Source organism: Ambystoma mexicanum, chromosome 3p, assembly GCF_040938575.1.
Source record: "Ambystoma mexicanum isolate Mex_15411 chromosome 3p, UKY_AmexF1_1, whole genome shotgun sequence".
Lineage (NCBI taxonomy): Eukaryota > Metazoa > Chordata > Amphibia > Caudata > Ambystomatidae > Ambystoma > Ambystoma mexicanum.
Genome location: NC_090925.1, coordinates 836,228,289 through 836,248,043, shown reverse-complemented (window position 1 = coordinate 836,248,043; position 19,755 = coordinate 836,228,289). Strand labels below are relative to the sequence as shown.

Here is a 19,755-nt window from a genome sequence, read left to right as displayed (position 1 = left end):
TCAACTAAAACACTAAGGAAAATGTTGAATGTCCGGAAATAGAGGCCGCCGTCCAGTGTCAAAATCCTGCTTCGATCCCTTACACTTGAAAACAAACTAAAGTGGTTTACTATTGTCTTGGTCCAAAAGAATGACTCCCTTCCTCTGGACACAGACAGTGCTATATAATGGCAGTTCCAATAAGTAGGGGGAATATCCCCCTTCCCCTGGCCTTACTCAGGCTGGGTTTGACAGTTCCACAAAGTAGGGGTGAATATCCTCCTTCCCCTGGTCTTGCTCTGGCAGCGTTTGACAGTTCCACAAAGTAGGGGATGTTTCCCTCCCCCTGTCCTTGCTCTGGCTTACTTTCACAGGTCCACAAAAGTAGGGGTAATGACTCCCTTTCCCTGGCCTTTCTCATGCCCCCGACGCCCTCTTGCGATGAAGAAGAGGGCTTGTTGGGGGACATTATCCTCAAGTACTATTGGGCCCTTGATCCCTGGGTATGTTTTACTTTCCCTCACAGTATCCCTGGTACACTCCCCTGACAGGAATACTGTCTCTTCATCAGAGGGCCTTCGACCCTATTCTTATGATTTCTTATTCTTCGGTCCCAGACACCTTCACATTGGTTTCTCTTTCTCTGGTCCCAGAACCCTTTATATTGGCTTCTCGGGTCTGTAAGGAGCCAGGAATGAGACACAGACAGAGAAGAGACATGTTTGTGCTACAAATCTTTGTTTAAAAGAAAAACGGTTGGACGTTGCCTCACTTTCCCTAGTCTGATAGGAATTTTCCTACCTCAACCAAAAGCTATTGAATCTGTCAATGCCAAGATGTCCAAATAAAGTAAGTCATGTGTCTGTAATCCCATTCTGGCCCTCACACTCTAAATGCACACTCTAAACGACTACAGGGTTCAACGGGTAATAATCCTTGTCTTCAAAAAAGTATTCAAAAGTGGTCAACATAAATGTTCAAAATCCAACAAAAGGTTTTCTTCACTGTCAAGGTTCACAGTTCTAGAAAGAACCTCCTTCCCTGGGTTCTTTGCATTCAACATCCAATTTTAAAGGAACCACCAAGTTTCCAAGAGGTCTTTTCTCTCCCCTCAGAGTGTTCCCACAGTTTACAGGACTTGCTCCATTCCCCATGGTTTCTCTTTACTTCCATTTTCAAAGAAACCTTTCTTCTCAGGGCTTTTCCTTTCAGCACTTTATTCACAGTTCACAATTCACACATCAAAACAGTATTGCTTTTCTTTAACTTCTTCTCTAATCACTTCACAGTTCATGTATTGCGTTTCCTTTATAACAGTTTATACACTATTTCATACACCTTGTCTTCACCTGGTATACTCTCCTGCCAGGACTTTCCATATGAAACACTTTAACGTATCTTCACTTGATATACTCCCCTGCCGGGACCTTATTACACAACTACCTATTCCTTCAGGCATTACTTTATTTCTCCATTTACAATTTGCTTGACAAATACTTTCATCTGTTTAATAGATTCCCAATTGCTTTCTTGCCTTGTTTTCATGAAGCGATATAGTTTTCTACACCACCCGCCTTCCCATTTATTTATATTGCATGCTTGACTAGCTATGGACTTCCCTTAATTCTTGTTACTTTCACCTCTAAGTAACAGTATGCCGGCAACACAGTAACCCTTTAACTTTCCCTGGGCTTACCGGTTGCCTTCGGCTTTGTTTCTTCTTCGTTGGCTCTGCTGAATTGGCTCGATGTGCTCCCGGACAAGCACACTCTTGCCACCATACTTGCTTTTTCTGTGCGTGATTCCCACAGCGGTTCCCTTCTCCACGGTAAACCTCCTTCCGGCCTTCCCGAGGTTGCGCCAGCTTCTTCTGATGTTTCCCACAGCACGTCTTTCATCCATGTGGCATTCGGCAGTGTTCCCGACCGCCAGGCAGACCTGCGTCTGCAGCTCTCTGTGCTCCTCCTTGCTGTGCCTGCTTTGACCTCCTTCACCTGAGTTTGGGTTGTATGGGCTGTATTTAAACTTCCAGTCTCTGCTATTTCTTCTCCAAGAAGTAGACCATTGCACTTGATACTCTGTCCCAGTAACCATCACTACTCCGCCATTTTTCATCGTGTCAGTGGCCATGGATTTCCACTTGCATGGTATGGAGGAATCAAAGGCTGAGCTTGTTTGCGAGTAGTCTTTACTATTCCTAGTCTCTTCCTCGTGTCAGTGGTTATGAGCATTCCTCTGAAAAATGAATACTTAGTTTTACTAGGAGTAACCTTCTCTGCTCCTGTTCTCTCTCGCATGTCAGTGGCTAGCATGTGATTTCTACTGGTATGCTGGGGAAAAATAAAAGTACATCCACGAAAAGGTTGGTTAGGGGTATGACAATGTGCCATTTGTTTAGGGACTCCAGAGAACATCCCTAAAAGGAAAAGGGAGATATGTGGTTTCCTCTAACCATTCCTCACCATTTCCCTGAGGTCTACTTTCCCCCAGGTGGTCCTCCCTCATATAGCCGCTCCCAGGCTTAGGATCAGGTAGTGGCTGCCGTCCCCTGGCCACATAGGAGGAAGCTGCCACAGGGAAAGTAGTGAGGATATCGCTAGATTCATCACTGGTCGCAGACCCCTGTCTCTGTGTTTCTCTTTCCCGTGTAATGAAAAATAAGAGTCCAGTCTATGGACCCTCCCGTCCCCTGCACACCTGAGTACTGAAAACAGTCAAAATGTCAACTAATAGTCTACATAAATAGTTCTTAGTATATCTAATACACAAATCAGATGCTGAAATTCTCAAAACAAGTTTATTCAATTTTTATTCCTGCCAAAGAGCGAAATTCGTGCTTGACGCGTTTTGGGGATAAAGTCCCTTTCTTCTAGAGCAATTCACCTATGAATACAATTCACACTCTTTTCCGTGTCCCAGAGCACTTCTTCACACTGACTTCTAGAATGCCCTTCAGGTCCCTGGGCCACCCCGTACCTTCTGTATGGGCTTAGGTTTCTCACCTCTGTCTCTGGCCTCCTCACATCTTCCGATGGTAGTTCTTTGTTGTTTCCTGTCCGTGCATTGCTGTATGCAGCTCCCCAGCACTTCCTGGGAGCGCGGCTGCATGTACCTGCTGGACCATCTCTCTCTGCGCTCTTCTGCATTGGGAGCCTCAGCCGGCCTTCATTCTTCAGTCCTCTTCCAAGCAGGTAGGGACACCGTCTCTCCTTCCATCATGACCTGGTCGTAATGGCAGGATCAGCCCTTTCAGTCTGCGCGGTGCTTGCCTTGTTCGCGGTGCATCTGGGGAGGGCCAGACTGCCTCTGGGGAGTTTCTGACAGTGTTGTGAGTCCTTCTTCCCTTTTTAAGTTCCATAGAACACAAAGGCCAGACTGCTCAACGAGATGGTCTTGTGAGTTATTTTTGGTGCTGAACTTCTTCCTCGTCTCAATACCTTGAGGTGACAGTTAAGTGGAGTCAGTCTTGATCTTCGTCTCAGTATATTGAGGGAATAGTCCAGTGGAGTTGGCCCTAATATTCCTCGTCCCAGTAGCATAAGTACAGGGGGAAGTTGGTAGTAGTAGAGGGAACTAAGGAAGGAGGTGTGAAAGAGGTAGGTGAATGGGGAAAATACAGCATCTGGCCAGGATTTCCTCCCTGTATCCGAGAGCGGGAATCCCTCCCCATGACATCCTCCTACTGAGTACCATCCCGATGGGGACTATCAGGCAGGAGCCTCACCTCTCTGGCCTTATGGAAAGTGATTCCCCCTTGGGGAGAAGGTACGACATCATAGGATTTGTCACAACTGAAACTAACAGCATTTCCATCCCTGGCAACCCCCATTTTTAACAACCTAGATTTTGCTTTGTGGAGCCACAACATGCATGCCATTAGAAGCATTCCAATTGGAGGTGCTAGTCAAGGGTGGTTAATCCGAGAGTTCCCCATTATAAACCCAGGAGTACAAGTCCCACCATACCAAGGTAAGAAGTAGCACCGTTTAAAAACTATTATTTTGAACATTTCCTTTGAGCAGAGTTCAACTGTCAGCTCTGCCCCCTCTGGACTCTGCCCCCTCTGGACTCTGCCCCCTCTGGACTCTGCCCCCTCTGGACTCTTCCCCCTCTGGACTCCACCCCTCCTCCAAATTGCACCCCACCCCGTCCCTTGTAGTATCCCAGTGCATTTTTTCCATTTCCAGCACTTATGTTATTGTATGGTGATGTGCCGATTCTGAAGAGAATGTACATGCCAGAAAAATGCCACATTCCCCCTGCCAAATCCATCTGGCTACATTCTGAAATGACTGGAGGATGGTTGAGAGGTGTTGCGGCAGCTGCTTATGAAACGAACATAAAGGGGGCGCGGAAGAAGCGCTTCAAACGCACTGTGCGCAGAGCACCTCCCTGGGCCAAATTGCAAACTCTCAGTAAAGTAGAAATGTGGTGCAGACGGATTAGAGAAAACATTATTTGGAAGATAGAGTGCCTCACTGCGGGTTCACTGCGCCCTCTTGTGGACCATTTCTGCAATACCTTTTCACAGCCTCTAATACAAATGTATTTTTTTAAATCCAAATCCTGCCACACTCTGTTATGAAAGCTGCCGCTTGCACCTTGCACCCTTTCATAGGTCGAAATGTGCGCTGAGCGTGCAGAATGAGACTACACTGGCAGCACAGCGGTTGGTGCAGCAAACGGGAGCGTTGCCAAACTGTGCAGTGAGGAGCTGAACTGGTGAACAGAAGTGACAATTATACTCCAGTGCACTACTTCTGGAGTCCAAGAGAGTCTGTAGAAAAGTGTCTTTCATTGAAGAAACACGGCTGCTCTGTTTTTCCACACAACTCAGAATCAGGCCCTGAGGTTGCTGCCTGGCCGGTGATTACCGTAGGTTCTGATCCAATCAGTGTATCCTGTAACGCAGCCTGTGTTCAGTGCAGTACATACAGGCTATGCTTTCATATTGTATACTTGGTGTAGCATGTTCACCTTTTTGTGGGGATTATTTCGCTCATGTGCAATAACCAAAGTTGAAATGCATATTAAAAATGTAAGTGCCATGATGGCTCAGAAGATATTTCAACAGGTGAAACACGTGTTGCATAGATGTGTGGCTAGGCTACCAAATTCTGGTAACATGACTCGCTCTGGCGTTAATCAGTTTAACATATATGAACTTTGCTGATCCATAGCTGTCAAGTGGCCCCTGCTGAGGTGTTGTCACCTTGAGCCAGTCCTGTTTTTCTTTTACATTCTATTCTGGGATGTGTAGTTTCGTTTTTCCCATTGTAAGTATGGGCCTACAAGTCCCAGCATGCAATGGAAAAACACAGGCCTGGCTGAAGGTGTCATCCATGACCTGGGTCCACTTGGCATTTATGGTGTTAGTAGCACATACAGTGCTACAGACAATGCACCTTCGCCAGACTGTGCTAGGCATGCAAACGTGCATAGAATCAGTGAGTTGCAGGTTTGCTTGCTGCCTATTGTGATCGCTGCCTCTGCATCATGCCACGGCTAGCTCGGCAGATCTTCCCACTGTGCACCTATGATGTTTTTTTACAGTACCTCTTCCCCACTTGGGGCCTGTGTGATGTAAAGCATTGTTTGTGCCTTCCCTCCCTAGGTGCAAGGTGGGAAGCGGCTTCACACCTGTGCTTTGAGGCCCACGGGTATATACGGGGAGAAGCACGAGCTGATGCGTTCCTATTACCAGCAGGGTCTGAAGACCGGAGGTCGCATATTACGTATCATCCCAGCGTCCACGGAACATGGCCGCGTGTATGTGGGTGCGTATGCAGGGCTCGCGCGGAGAGCGGTCCTCTTTAATATCTTTACTCCACTGTTCCACGCAAAGCTGTGCCAATTTACCTCCATTCTGACCAGCAGCACCCCGTATTATTCTGTGAGTGAGGCCAACACGCACATGGCAACTGATCTGCTACACCTGCTGCCATTCCAGAACCGGGATCCGCGCACACAGCTCTGACAGTGCACACTGTTCCTGAAATGACACGCCCTTGCCAACCCCACCACTTGGCCCTCACTGGTAGTCTTGCATATTGTAGTCCTGGCTATTTTGTGATCATTCCCTGCCTCTCTGAAACTTGAGCAGAACCATCTCAGGTTCGGGAAGCTGCTCAAGACTTTCCTCTTTGCTTCTGCCTTCTCTCTTCCTATCCCTGCGGATCTCCTGTCTGTCACTGTACTGGTTACCTGGCCACCCTCTGAACCTTGGGCCCCGGTCCTTGCCCCCCCCCCCAGTTGCACATCTGCACTGCCGCCTGGCCACCCTGCACTTGGGCTGTATCTGTCACCCTACAGTCCCCTTCCTGCACTTCCCAATCACCTACTGTCACACTTAACCCTGCCCTGCCACCTGATGGCCGCACTTCCTTTTCCTGTTTTGTTGATCCTATGTCCTGCACTTCTCCCCCTCTACTTCCCCTGGCACGTCTCCCCGTCTCCCCTCCCTGCACTTGCGGGATCTCAATGTCACTGGGGCTAGTAAGATCGTTGTCTCTGTCTTCCCTCTGTTCCACTCCCTTGCCTCGTCGCACCTTGAAACACTTGTGTATAGGCACGCTATAAATAAAATATCATATCACCATTTTGTGTTTGTAGGCAACGTGGCCTGGATGCACCTGCTTGCAGCCCGTAAAATGCAGGAGTCGCCATCATCGGTGAGTGGCCAAGTCTACTTCTGCTACGACAACTCTCCTTACCTCAGTTATTACGACTTCAACATGGAGTTCTTGGCATCCTGCGGCTTCCGCATTATAGGGTCCAGGCCACTCATCCCATACTGGCTCCTCTTCATTCTGGCCTTCCTGAACGAACTCCTGCAGTGGCTGCTCCGCCCCTTGTGCTGCTACGCCCCTATACTGAACATGTACACCCTGGCCGTGGCCAGCACCACCTTCACCGTGCAGACAGACAAAGCTGAGCGCCACTTTGGCTACCAGCCACTCTACAGCTGGGAAGAATGCAAGGCCCACACCATCGACTGGATCAAGACTTTTAGCAAGGAACATTGCAAAGAGCAATAGGGAAGTCGGCATTTTATCCCATCAACCCGCCGAAGACTCTCGACAGTAGCCACCAGCCCAACGCATTGTAGGCAACGTGATTCATCCACTGGTTTAAGACCCCCTTAACCACATGAAGAATGCAGTACAAAGGCTGTCGTATCTCGTGGTGCAGGCCCTTAATTCATAACCGTCCCCGCAGAAAGTTTTATGAAAGTTGCCCTTACCCACCACGGAAAGAAGTAATGCGGATCGCAGCGCGACACCTGCCTGCTTCAAGACCGTAGGCTCTGAACATCACAGTAGACCAGAAAGTAACGGGGAAGCCAGGTCCTATGTCTGTTCAGTCATAACCATCACAGCAGGAAGCAATATAAAAGCCACGTCATCAACTTGGTGAACCACAAAAAGGCGGGGTTAGGGAGTCCGCATGTCAGCTGGGACAAGATGTTTGGCTACAACCAACAGCAAGATGCAAAAGTAAAGCCTGCCCTTCAAGTGCTCCAAGAGTTTGGAAAATTACCACCTGCACCAATAGCAATAGTGAAAGACGAGCCCATTAACTGGGCCAGGACCTACAGCCTGGAAACTGCTTCATGACGTTTGGCCATAATTCCCATGGCAAGTGCAAAGAGGCATTCCAGCCCATTCACCAATCGAGACATTCAAAGATGAAACACCCAAAAGAAGCCTGCCCATTTGTCGGGTCTACATATTAGATGGTGGGCACAAAATCCTGGAGCAGTAGTGAAGCTACCTCATGAACTGGGTCAATACCTTGTAAAGCAGCTCCCACAGCAATGACCACTACAGAAGCTACCCATTACCTTGACCAAAAGCTTAAACTCCCCATCTAGTTCATAACCTTGAACCACAACCAGCACAGCAATAAGTAACGAGGAGTGATCACCATGGCGATGAGTAATAGGTAAGCCAGCACATCTTTGAGTTCAGGGCATTCAAAGATCCCTGCCAGATCACAGAGCAATAAGGAAGCTGGCATACCCACTGTACCATGCTGGTGGCCATGACCACCACAACAGGGGCCAATATTTAAGCCAACCCATCGGCTGGTTCAAAATGTTCCGAGATGATCACTGTGGGGGGATTAGAGAAGCTGGCCTTGCAATAAGGTCCTTGCAATAAGGTCAAAACCTTATAGATTCAAGGATGATCGCTGCAGCCTCGAGACATGGAAAAGCCTGGCAATCTGCCGATCAAGCCTTAAGACAATAACGAGCGGAGCAAGCACTGTAGGAATTCCTATCCTACGTCCTGTCCCAGACCTTCAACGACTACTGCGCGAAGAAGTATCTAGTAGCTATAAAGTTGGTGGCCAACCCCATCTGATACCACCATGGCCCTCTTGAGGAACTGACGAGCCAATCACACCGGAGATCAGCTGGAGCACAAATTGGGAGGAGTGTTTTATGATAGAGAACTCACATTCCTGTTAAGGGACTTAAGTGTTTGCTCAAGTCCAGGAGGCCTTCCTGCAGTCTGCATAGAAGGTCCACCAAAGGTTCAGGCATGGCTCATTCTTTGATGCTTGAAATTATTGGGGACAGGTTTGGTGCTTCCTTCATTTAGAACATGCTCTATTCCTTTTTTTCTCTAAACTGTATCATAGTATAATTTACATAAAACATATATAAAGAGAATTTATCCAATTATTTAATAAGCATTAAAGTACATATTTTAATGAACGTGTACAAAACAAATTCTTTATTGAGATTTCATAGATCATTGGATAGGTTTTCATTTTCGTGGCTAAGACTTGTTAGCAGCCCATATCGCACATAGCGAAAACGTTGAGCTATAACGCCATTCCTTCCATATTAATCACTCATGCTGTATCACCCGCAGCATCTATCACACCCTCACAATCCATTGCTTTCATTCCAATAAATGCTTGGATTCGTCAATTGTTTTTTCCTGACTAGGCTCAGACCCCAAGACCAATGTCCCTTGAGAAGATTAATTGACTATGAGCAGTGTATACACAAAAAGAAAAAGGGAATATTAACACGCTGCGCAACGAAAGAACACTATACCACATGCTACAGATTTATTATAATTATTTTACAATAAAAACACAAAGAAACTATATATCAAAAAGGTCCATTCCTTTCTATTAAGACCTTCAGTAACACACTAATTGTAGCAATAATTAACCACAGGTCAGTAATTTGCAATCCTAACCCATCCCTAAGTTCTGATTTCTTTTCAAAAGGAACTGCCTCGGTGTGGCGAGGAAGTGGCTGAAAGCGGCAGTCTTAGCAGCTGAACAGGACCTGGTGCAGATACCTCTGGGCTCTATTAGTGTTACCTGCAGATTGAGTACTCATCAACTGCACTGTTGCCTGGAGCATATAATCTGCCCCTCGGCGCGCAGCGTGCGTGTGTCGTGGAAGTGGCTGAAAGCGGCAGTCTTAGTAGCTGAACAGTACCTGGTGCAGATACCTCTGGGTTCTATTAGTGTTACCTGCAGACTCAGTAGTCATCAACTGCACTGTTGCCTGGAGTATATAATCTGCCCCTCGGCGCGCAGCGTGCGTGTGTCGTGGAAGTGGCTGAAAGCGGCAGTCTTAGCAGCTGAACAGTACCTGGTGCAGATACCTCTGGGTTCTATTAGTGTTACCTGCAGACTCAGTAGTCATCAACTGCACTGTTGCCCGGGGTATATAATCTGCCCCTCGGCGCGCAGCGTGTGTGTCATGGAAGTGGCTGAAAGCGGCAGTCTTAGTAGCTGAACAGTACCTGGTGCAGATACCTCTGGGTTCTATTAGTGTTACCTGCAGACTCAGTAGTCATCAACTGCACTGTTGCCTGGAGTATATAATCTGCTCCACGGCGCGTAGCACGTTTGTGGCGAGGATGTGGGTGAAAGTGGCAGTCTTTGCAGTCCTCATGAGCCCCGGGGAGTCCTTTGGAGTATTATAATATTGGTGGCAGCTATTTAAAGACCGGTGAGCTCACCACTTGCGAAGCAGTTTCAGCAGCTCGGCCAATTTGCAGTGAAGCGGATGCCAGGTAATATCTTCTTCAAGTTGGACTTTGCCCTCCTCTTTGATTGCAGGTCCCCTTTCTGCAAGTGTAGACCATATTTGTCTTTGCTTCTAACATTGTGACTTTTGGCCGTGGATTTATATTATGGCAAGCAACTCCAATTATTTACTTCAAAATCACTCGGTAGCTGCATTAGGGAATACAGAGGTGTTCCCCGAGCTGCCATATAACGGTGCTTGAAAGATGTTGATGTGGGAGGAGCTTCTTTTATCCACAATCAGGGTCTCTTAAATGAAGACGCGGAGATTGTAGCAGACAGAGCCTCCCTCTTCTGTAATGGGGGTCTCAGCTTATTTAATGAGACCATGGCAGCTGCGGTGGGAGGACTCTCACCTATCCGTAGCCAGGGGAATGGTCTCTCAGAGGAGGACTTGGTGGAACTAGGCATACATCTGGGGCACTCTCCCGTAAATATACATGAGGGGAAGAAATGTTGGGAGAAGTTTAAACACTTGGAGCCCACTAAAATGACCCAATTGCTGGTCAGAAAATCAGACTTCTTCCCGACTCTGGCTCTGTGTTGAGCATGTGCAATGGTGGATTATTGCAATATAAATGAGCAAAGTCTGATTGAAGCTGCAAATGGACTTCGTGTATGGACAATGATAGAGAACATGTAAGAAATACTAACCTGATGGAAGGATTAATTACACCTCTGCAGGGGGCACCTCGTTCTTGACCTCCCTGCCCCTCTCAGGCTTGAGCCTGGTCTCCTTAACTTCCAGAAGCTTCTCAAGACCCTCCTTTTCTGTTCTTCTCTTCTTCCTTCCCCCTCCCCTGTCTGCCGGAGTGACTGGCTGCCTGGTTCCCTCTGAGCTCTACAGGGCACCCCCACCCCTGCCCAGTCCACCCCCTCCTCGTACTTAGCATGTGGACCCTCACCCCCCCCCCTACTCCCCATGCAATCCCTGGCACTTGCTCTCGCCTCCCTTTACCACTCGCCTACCCCTGTGGCCCTCTCCACCCCCCCTTTCACTTGAGCTCTCCCCTCTTTCCCCTGCATTTCCCTCCCCACCAATTTGCAAATTAGTGCAGACCGGCACTTCCCGGCCCACTCACACATCTTGTTACTGCACTTGCACAATCCGAATGTCACAAGGCCAAGTAGGACCGTTATTGTTATATTTCTCCCTTGTCCCCCTCACCTTTTTTGTCTTGTGGCACCCTTTGTTGTATAGGCGCCTTACAAATATCCAATCCAATAAAATAAAATAAACCCCCACTTTGCTAACAGTGCTGCTTTCATCTAGTGAAACATTGCCTCAGCAACTAAACAATGGGAAAGAAAGTGCGCCTTTCCATCACACTCTCAGAGATGCTGAGAGGATTAAGCTTACCTCTCCGACAATGTCTGCACTGGCCCTGGTTCTGAGTGCACTCATGGGGCTTCATGACAACATCTGAGACGAGGTGAGAGCGCACACTTTGGTTTTGAGTGACAGTCATTTGAAATTGGAATTATTAAGTGCTACAATTCCATCTCCTCCCAGTAGAGTGCTTGGACTGGCCCAAATGTCCAAGACTATTGGAATCGGAGCAGTGCTGGGAAATGATGTTATTGGCCCGAAACCCTCTGTTAACTGAAATGGGTAGTAACCTACACGTTGATAACGTACTCAGGGAGAAACTAGCTGACTCCACTGCACCTGCACCTGTAATGAGTAACCAAAAAACACTGGGTATCCTAAAGCTAAAACTAAGTCTAATAAAAGGAACTCTCGTAAATTCCTGCACTCAATAAATTCTACAGAGTTGGCTGCAGTTCAGGCACTTGAAGAAAGTACCTGGATTGTAGGTGCATAAATCACAAGTTCCCATTTCCAATCATTTTAAAGCCATCAATATGGTATCACGTGGCTTAGGCGCAGGGGTGGTGCTAGGTCTGGAAAAGATCTGGGGCTTCGCTAATGTTGGGACGGTCGGGACTCGGGGCTAGCTAGCCTTTTAGTTGTAGCTCCTGAGCTTCTATCTGGGGCTACAACCAAAAGACCTGGGGCAACGCCTCTGCTTAGACACTCCTTCTACACAAAATACCCTTGGCGCCATTATCTTCACCATCGTGCCGCATAGCTATTAAATGTGAACTCTGCACCCACACCTCCCCCCCACACCCCACAAGTGATCAAATTGGACATACTCATGAAGCTGCGGTAATAGAGTTGCCACTACAACTTGATAAGGCACTGCAATGTGGTGAAACCCTCTCTGATTGTCTGTAATTAAAAACTAAAGAGACTTGGGTGAAGGGAAAGGAGCGGAGGTTGGACCCTATTTTACAGCATTTCAGAGATTGTGGTGCACACGCGAAGGCTCACAATGCATATGCAGGAAGAGTGTGCTACTGGCCCGGGATGTTCTTAATTTATGGTCCCCAAGGGGTTGTTTGTGTCTGACATTGATACTGATACTTCAAGCCCTTTTTATGAGGGGCCCACTTCTGCGACTGCAAGTGACGTACATATGCAAACAGATAGAGATTTAGGGATGCAAAGTAAGCCTACTATCCAAACAGCAGCTTGTAAACATTGCCAAAATTGCTGGACAGAAAGTGGGAATGTAATCCAACTAAGGCTATTGACAATCGTTGTGATTTAACAGTGCTTTATAGTCATGTTGTTCCTGTAGGAACCAAAGGTTGGGGTATGCAAACATCTGTGCGACCTCAAGACAGCACAATTCATACTCACCTATATTATGGTCCTGTCTGTGAGAAACCAAAGGGTGTCTCATCCACTAGTCCTCAGGGACTTGTTATCTAGGTGGCCAGGACAAGGCCATCTCTTTTGGATCCAGTTGGTGTTGGTGGACCAGTGTGGGAGGATCACCTGGGTCAGGGGTCTTCGGGGAATGGGGGTGAGGTGACCAATGGCGATACACTGTATTCCCCCCTTTCCCGTACCCATGACCCCTCCGATTTCATAGGAGTCTCTGATGTCCCAACTCTCCCGCCCCTTTTCAACACAAATACTGGCCCGAGGAAGAGGGCGACGGAAAGTAACAAGGCTAACCATAACACATTCCATTGGACATGGCCCACTAATCGGGTCAGGCAAAGTCAGGCACTTGACTTTAATCACATACATCTGATACCCACTAGCTATCCCAACAAGGATAAAAGGCGGAACATTGAGACCTCTGAGCAAGGTGGAACGCGAGAAGCAGCAGAAGTTCCTGGGCGAAGGCGAACCTACTGGAGTAGAGCGACAGATCGAGGGACGATAGCCAGGGTTGAAGGAATGCAGGAATCCCCTGCAGGAAGTCGTTGCCTTCAAAGAATCGTAAGAGATACGTTGTGAAAGCCATATTCCTGACAAGAAGACTGCATTGTGTTTCAAAGGCGCCTGAGACACTCAGGTGAACGACAGAGTTGGGGAGGTGAGGCCAAGCCTGTGGTATTAACCTTGACTCGTGAATTAAAAGGCAAAGACAAGAAAGGAATGCACACAGCCAGTGAGTTGGAGAGCAACATGAAAGACCGTTGTGTTTAAGGAAAGATTGAAGTTGCAAAAGTATATTGTACAATTGAAGGCTGCACGCATGTGGAAGAGACGTGAAGAAAGGCAGACATGTGGTGAACTTTAAATTACTGATAGCTGAGAAACCAGTGATACAGAGTAGCGGAGTGGTCTGGCAAAACGAAGGAGTGCACTCAAAAGTCTCCCGAAAGGTGAAATGTTTTATTAAAAAGCATTGAAGTGAATTAACTTTAAAGAGCATGATGATCAAGAGTGACTTTGGCAAAAGGGAAAATAAAGAGTGAATATTGAACTCTTGTGCTTACGAGATTGAACTCCATAGACAAAGAAACACTGGGGCAAATAACACAAGAGTGCTAGTTGAAGGTAAAGTCAAAGTGGTCCTAAGGAGGTCTATAGTAAAAGCCTTGCACATTCGAAAGTCTTCGACATCAAGAAAAGGTCTGAGTCTGACTGAGGGAGACTGGAAGTGAAGTGTGATAAGTTAGGGGAAGGGAACTCCTAACGAAGGTGAATGAAGCTTGAGGAATGGAACCCCCGCAAGTGTTGTGAGTGAGAGGTCTGAGCCCGACTGATGGAGGCCTTTGTGAACCTTTTACTTTGAAAGGTCCGAGCCTGATCGAGGGAGGCCTACTTGAACTTTTGGTTGAACTGTGAACCCTCTTGTTGAACTGTGAAATACATTTTGTTAACGCTGGAAAGGTTACTTTAACGTGGAAGGCCAGGTGAGCCTCGATCGACATTTTGAACTGCTTTGTTTTGAGAACCTGAGTCAGAGTGTATCACCCTGTCTATGGGGACCGCCTTACTCTGTGATGTCCAATGCGGGGAGGAGAGCTGGCTCAGCCACTCTGATTCTTTTTATTTTCCCACAGATTTTCTTTGCATACATATTTCCCTTTACACACTTTTTGTATAAGAGATAGGGGAGGCATTAGGTTTTGTAGTATAGGCCATTTTGATTTGACAGACTGACTAGGACAGTGCTTTCTTTATTATTTGATGGTAGAGACTACTCCCATTTTAGCTATAGGGTATAGTAGGAGTTTTTCCAAACCCCGAGAATTAAATAAAGGTTTTACAAATTGTACTTTTTGTGTCCATGTCATACTTGTGATGCCATGCATCTCTTACATGTCGTAAAACAGGGATATACACAAAGCTCTCAACTGACTGAGTTTTGGGCCTAAACAAGTTTTACTGCCTATGGTTGTGCATGTTCTTTTGTAATATTAGAGTTTGTTTTGAATTGGTTAAAATTGTAGCAGGTTAATCCTAAATTGTTCCAACATATTGGCTCTATTTTATTAAATCTGTTGACTAATGTTAATTTCAACGAAAGACCTACACCTTGTAGACTTCTTTGATGAATAAAGAACTGATATTGTGGCCATCAACGTTCCATCCTGGGTGGTTTATGCAATGTTGAACGAGGAACCCGAATAATCCCTTCTATCAATGGGTTGTGATTTGCGCCCTAGTATGTTGGCGGCAGGTCGTAGAGGTGAGATCAAGGTAATACCACTGATGGATAGTCAGGAGAAAAGGGTCAATATGTCTTCTGGAAGATTTTGTGGAAGTTGCTCAGTGAAAAATACTAGTAGAGAAGCACGTTTTATAAATTCTCAAGGGCAGGTTTTGAACTCATTTGAAGATTGTACCCGGCTCCCTGCAATACTCCTGGAAAGGAATGAGCTCAAAACCAGTAGTAGATTTTGTCGTCGCTGTATCACATGAAGGAGATGATGCTGGTTCCAAACTGTGTTTTCTCTCATGAAATATCAAGGGTTATGACAAGTTTGCACAAGAGTGTAAAATAACCAAATTTCTTAGTTTGCCTTTGGAAAGAAACGTGTGCGATTGACCCTTTGGGTTGGGATGGCTACTGCATTTTCCAGCAGCCTGCTATTAGCAAGCTGGTGGTAGACCTTCTGGAGGACTCCTTATTGCAATTGATAACAGATTTGGATTTGTAGGGAAATGTGTTTCACAGGATTCCAGGGATATTTTGGCAGTTGAACTATCCTTTTCAGGTAGCACTTTTTTATCACTTGGATTACTTCTTAACATTTACTGGCATCTCACACAATCCGCATGAATGGATTTTGTTTCTGCTGTGAGTACTATTTTAGAAGCCTTTAAAGTGGGGGGTCAATATGGAGAAGTTGTGGTTGTGGGAGGCTGGAATGCAAAGGGCCTGATTCACAGAAGCCTTCTGTAATGGCGCAATCCCATTCAAAAACACTCTGTGAATAAGGCCCAAACTGTTTACTTCTTAAAAACTGTACGAATGCTGGTAAGGATTGGGGATCGGAATATGACCAACACCAAATAGAACATGGTCAAATCTGTTGGGAGCTTTGCACTAATTGGGGACTCATTGTAGCTAATGGACTGGTATTGGGAGATATTCCAAGTCGACCAACATGGCATAGGGAGAACTCTGCCTCCTGGATTGATTGTTTCTATGCTAGAAAAGGTTTTCATGTTTGCGAAACAATTTGTAATTTCAGAGAATATGGCCAATGACCATTCTATATTACTAGCCTTCTTCAATGTGAATTTAAGATGCCCTTCACAAACCATCTCTAGTATCATCTCCAGCAATCAAAAAAAGAATCGTATTCTCTGGAGCTCTGGAAGTCTAGAACTATTTAATGTGGTAATTACGGCGCTACGGAATTCCACAAAATTGAAATATAGGTTAATGTATTTCACAGTGGAAACATTTCCCACATTTATTACTCAGAAAAATTGCAGAGGTTTGTGGGAGGAAGCTGACACTGCCTCCTATTAGTTGTGTAACTAAATATAATCATTGTGTTCAAATTAGGAAAAATAAATGAGGCTAGATATTACCACAATACGAGCTGGCATGCTCTGTCTTACTACTAAAGTAGATAAGATTAAGAAAGTGAAACAGTGCTTTTAAAACTAGCTAAAGGCCCATAGACATTTATTAGCACAACGGGATGGAGAACATATGCTTGAGACAGCATTGGGACATAATGCTAAACAAGTTAGGTCCCTTGTGCAGGGTAGGGGATCTAGTAGTATGGAGTCATTAATCCTGTTGCAGAGAATCAATGGAGTAGGCCCTTTCTAGTACTATATAGAGACAACTCAGTGGTAGCATATGAGTCTGATTGTGGTGGCTCCTGGGATTTGAAGGTCTCAGAAGAACACATTTATGCAATCCTTCGAGCTTCCTCAGACCTGCGTTCCCCACGACCCAATTGACTCTGCAACAGAATTATGAAATTGGTACCTAGGATTTGGGCCTTGAGTTTACTCCTATTGTTTAAATATATTTTAAAGACTTTAACCATCCTGGATTTTTTGGAAGACATTAATTATCGTTCCTATTTTTAAGAGAGATGATCGACCTAGCCCTACAAGCTATCGTCCGATCGCCCTCCTGGATGCCGACTATAAGGTTTTGTCAGCCTGCTTATTAAAGGAAATTGAAGATTGGATATTAATTATAGCTCCTATTTTTAAGAGAGCACATCAACCTAGCCCTGCAAGCTATCGTTCGATTGCCCTCCTGGATGCCGACTGTAAGGTTTTCTCAGCCTGCTTATTAAAGGAAATTGAAGATTGGATATTAAAAACTAACAGGCTAAGTTCCAGACCGGTTTTAGGAGGGGGCTTGGGACTGATGCAAATGGGCCTATAATGAATGAGCTAATAGAAGGTGCAGGAAGGAAGGAATGGTGTATGTAGCTTGTGTAGATCTGAGCCTGGCATTTGACATGGTGGATAGAATAAGGATCTGGTCACAACGTAGGAGCTGGAGTTTTCCAGAGTATCTTCTGGATATTCTAGTACACATACACTCCAACACTAAACTTAAAGTATGATTGATCGCTCAGGGAAGGTTACCAACTACAAGGCGTTTTGTCCCTCTGCCTCTTTAATTTATATATATATATCAGATCTAGGAGAGTATACAGAGCCAACTTCATTTGTACGCCCAATGATTGGTAAGGAAAAATGCTCTTGGCTGAGCTATGCAGATGATGTCCTCCTTATGGGCAGAACTCAAATAGGTCTCCAGCGCCTCCATACAATTTGATGAATATACTATAAAGAAAATGCCAATCCTGCAAAGACCAACGTATTATGCTTTAATGGAGTGAGGAGTAAACCTCCTAAATGTACTTGGTCTTTAGGGGGAAATTACGTGTCAGTTGTACAGTGTATTAAATAGTTGGGTTACACTCTCGTGAGAGCGTCACATCGGGCTACACTTTATAGTAAACTGATGGAGAAAGGAATGCAATTTGGAGTACCAATGCTTATTATCACACAAAAAGTGTACTTTTTCTCCCCTCATTTCCTATTCTAATTTGAAAGTGTTACCAGCTGCCCTGTATGGCTTTAAAACTTGGTCATTTCAGAAGAGTTTGATTTTGGGAAACTAGAGGGGAGAATATGGCATAAAGCACTGACTCTTCCAAGTTGTGTTCCAGTTGCACTCATAAAATACGAGTTGGTATTAACCTCCATGTCCGATGTAATTATGTGGAAAGCTGTATTCTGTACGGGATAATTTTAATGGCTCTTCCCAATACCCTGTACTATCGGATTGGTGAGCAAATGGAGAATATCAGCCTAGGGTGTTTCACTAGTTTTAAAGGGAAATGTCTCAATGCTTTGGGTAAAAGGGATATTACTATGGAGCTTCTTGTTAACAACCCAATTGAGGTCAAGAAGAAAATGTATGACTTAGACTGGATTGAAACTTGTGATGCAAGGTATTTGTATAAACTATTACAGATCTGTTCATAGAGCATAAGAGGAGAGGGACTTTTCTTCGTTATATTATTCAATGTCCAGATGGTCGAGTTCTGAGGAATTTGTAAATAATTAGATTACATGTAATTCACACCAGGGAAATTCTATTGGTTAGAGGTTTAATCTGTGCAGGTTCTGTCATCAGACTGTTGAGTCCCTGAAGCATATTTTTATACACTGCCCTTTTCTGCAGTCTAAAAGAGAAATCTTTTTGACTGCATATGTACATGATGTTATGTATTTGAATAAAACCACTTTTGGGTACCAGATATTTAGGTGGCAAACTAATATCATTAATAATCAAGGTTGTTTCCCTTTTAAATGTTTTGAAATTGAATGATGAATTTTAACATATGAATGCAAAATCGTTTTTTTTCTCCTTAACTTATAGAATGACTGGGAGATTGTAAACAATGTATTTATGAAATTAAAATGGTAAATGTTTAATCTACTGTGTTTTGATGTAATGGGTTCTTATTGTATTGTAATGCATTTTATAATTCTATTGATTTTGTAAGGTTTGTTTAAACCAGTACAAATAAAAAAAAGTACTTTCTTCCTTGGATTAATCAGAAGATTTGTGGACAAATGTTTCGGCCCACGGAGATCAAGGATTCCAGCCTTCTAAGTGACACACATCTGGCGGCAAACCTGTTCAACGTACTTTAAAATAAATCTGTGTCAGATTTCTGAGTTTTCTGTTAAAAACTCAATATTTAACACCATTTACATCTCTCCAATGACTGTCACATTGTCAGAGAATTCCAGACAACAGGGGAAGCTGTGTTTTTATTTATCTTTCCTGCCCATCCATGTTCCATCTGGATGACTTATCACTCTGTTAAATCTCTGATAATTTCCATATATCCCCTCCGTTCAATTTTAAGGTCATGTTGAGGTTGACTTTATTTAATTGATAGGATCATTTTCTTTATCACGTTCTGGCTTTATGACCTCCCCCGATTGTACTTCAGTGGCAGATCATCCCAGATTTTATTTTAAAGTATGGTGTCATTGCAATTTTGTTTAGAAAAAAAAACAGCTATTAAAAAAGGAAATTATTTAATTGTACTGACATTGCAAACAGACTCTTTTTAATGATGTACAGTGTTAATGTACAGTGATCTCTTTCAGTTTATATTTTAGCCATAATAAGAACATTACACATGTCTTGCTGAGCAGAGCACATTATGAAAACCTAGAATAACCATATACATTATTTTCTGGTAAAAAGTTATCATATCAAGATGGACAGTCTGGTACACTCCTGTTGTACAAAAGAACTATGGGGTGGGAATGCACAGCTCATGTAAATCAGGATAATTGATGTGGAGTAGAGGCACGCCAAAGGTGTTAGTTCACACTATTAAATAAAGAAATAATGTCAATGAATTTTATGGTAAAATTTCGGGTGC

At 44.8% G+C, this 19,755-nt stretch overlaps 1 protein-coding gene across 4 annotated transcripts in view; it reads left to right on the top strand.

The window, feature by feature from the left end:
- The window catches only part of HSD3B7 (hydroxy-delta-5-steroid dehydrogenase, 3 beta- and steroid delta-isomerase 7), a 544,661-nt gene extending 525,763 nt beyond the window's left edge, over positions 1 to 18,898 (top strand). For all 4 annotated transcript variants that reach the window (XM_069651925.1, XM_069651922.1, XM_069651923.1 and 1 more), the window contains 2 exons: positions 5,594 to 5,756; positions 6,592 to 18,898. In XM_069651925.1, the coding sequence (XP_069508026.1) occupies positions 5,594 to 5,756; positions 6,592 to 7,016 (588 nt within the window). In that variant the 3' untranslated portion in view covers positions 7,017 to 18,898. The remainder of the gene's footprint in view (positions 1 to 5,593; positions 5,757 to 6,591) is intronic.
- The last annotated feature ends 857 nt before the right edge of the window (positions 18,899 to 19,755 follow it).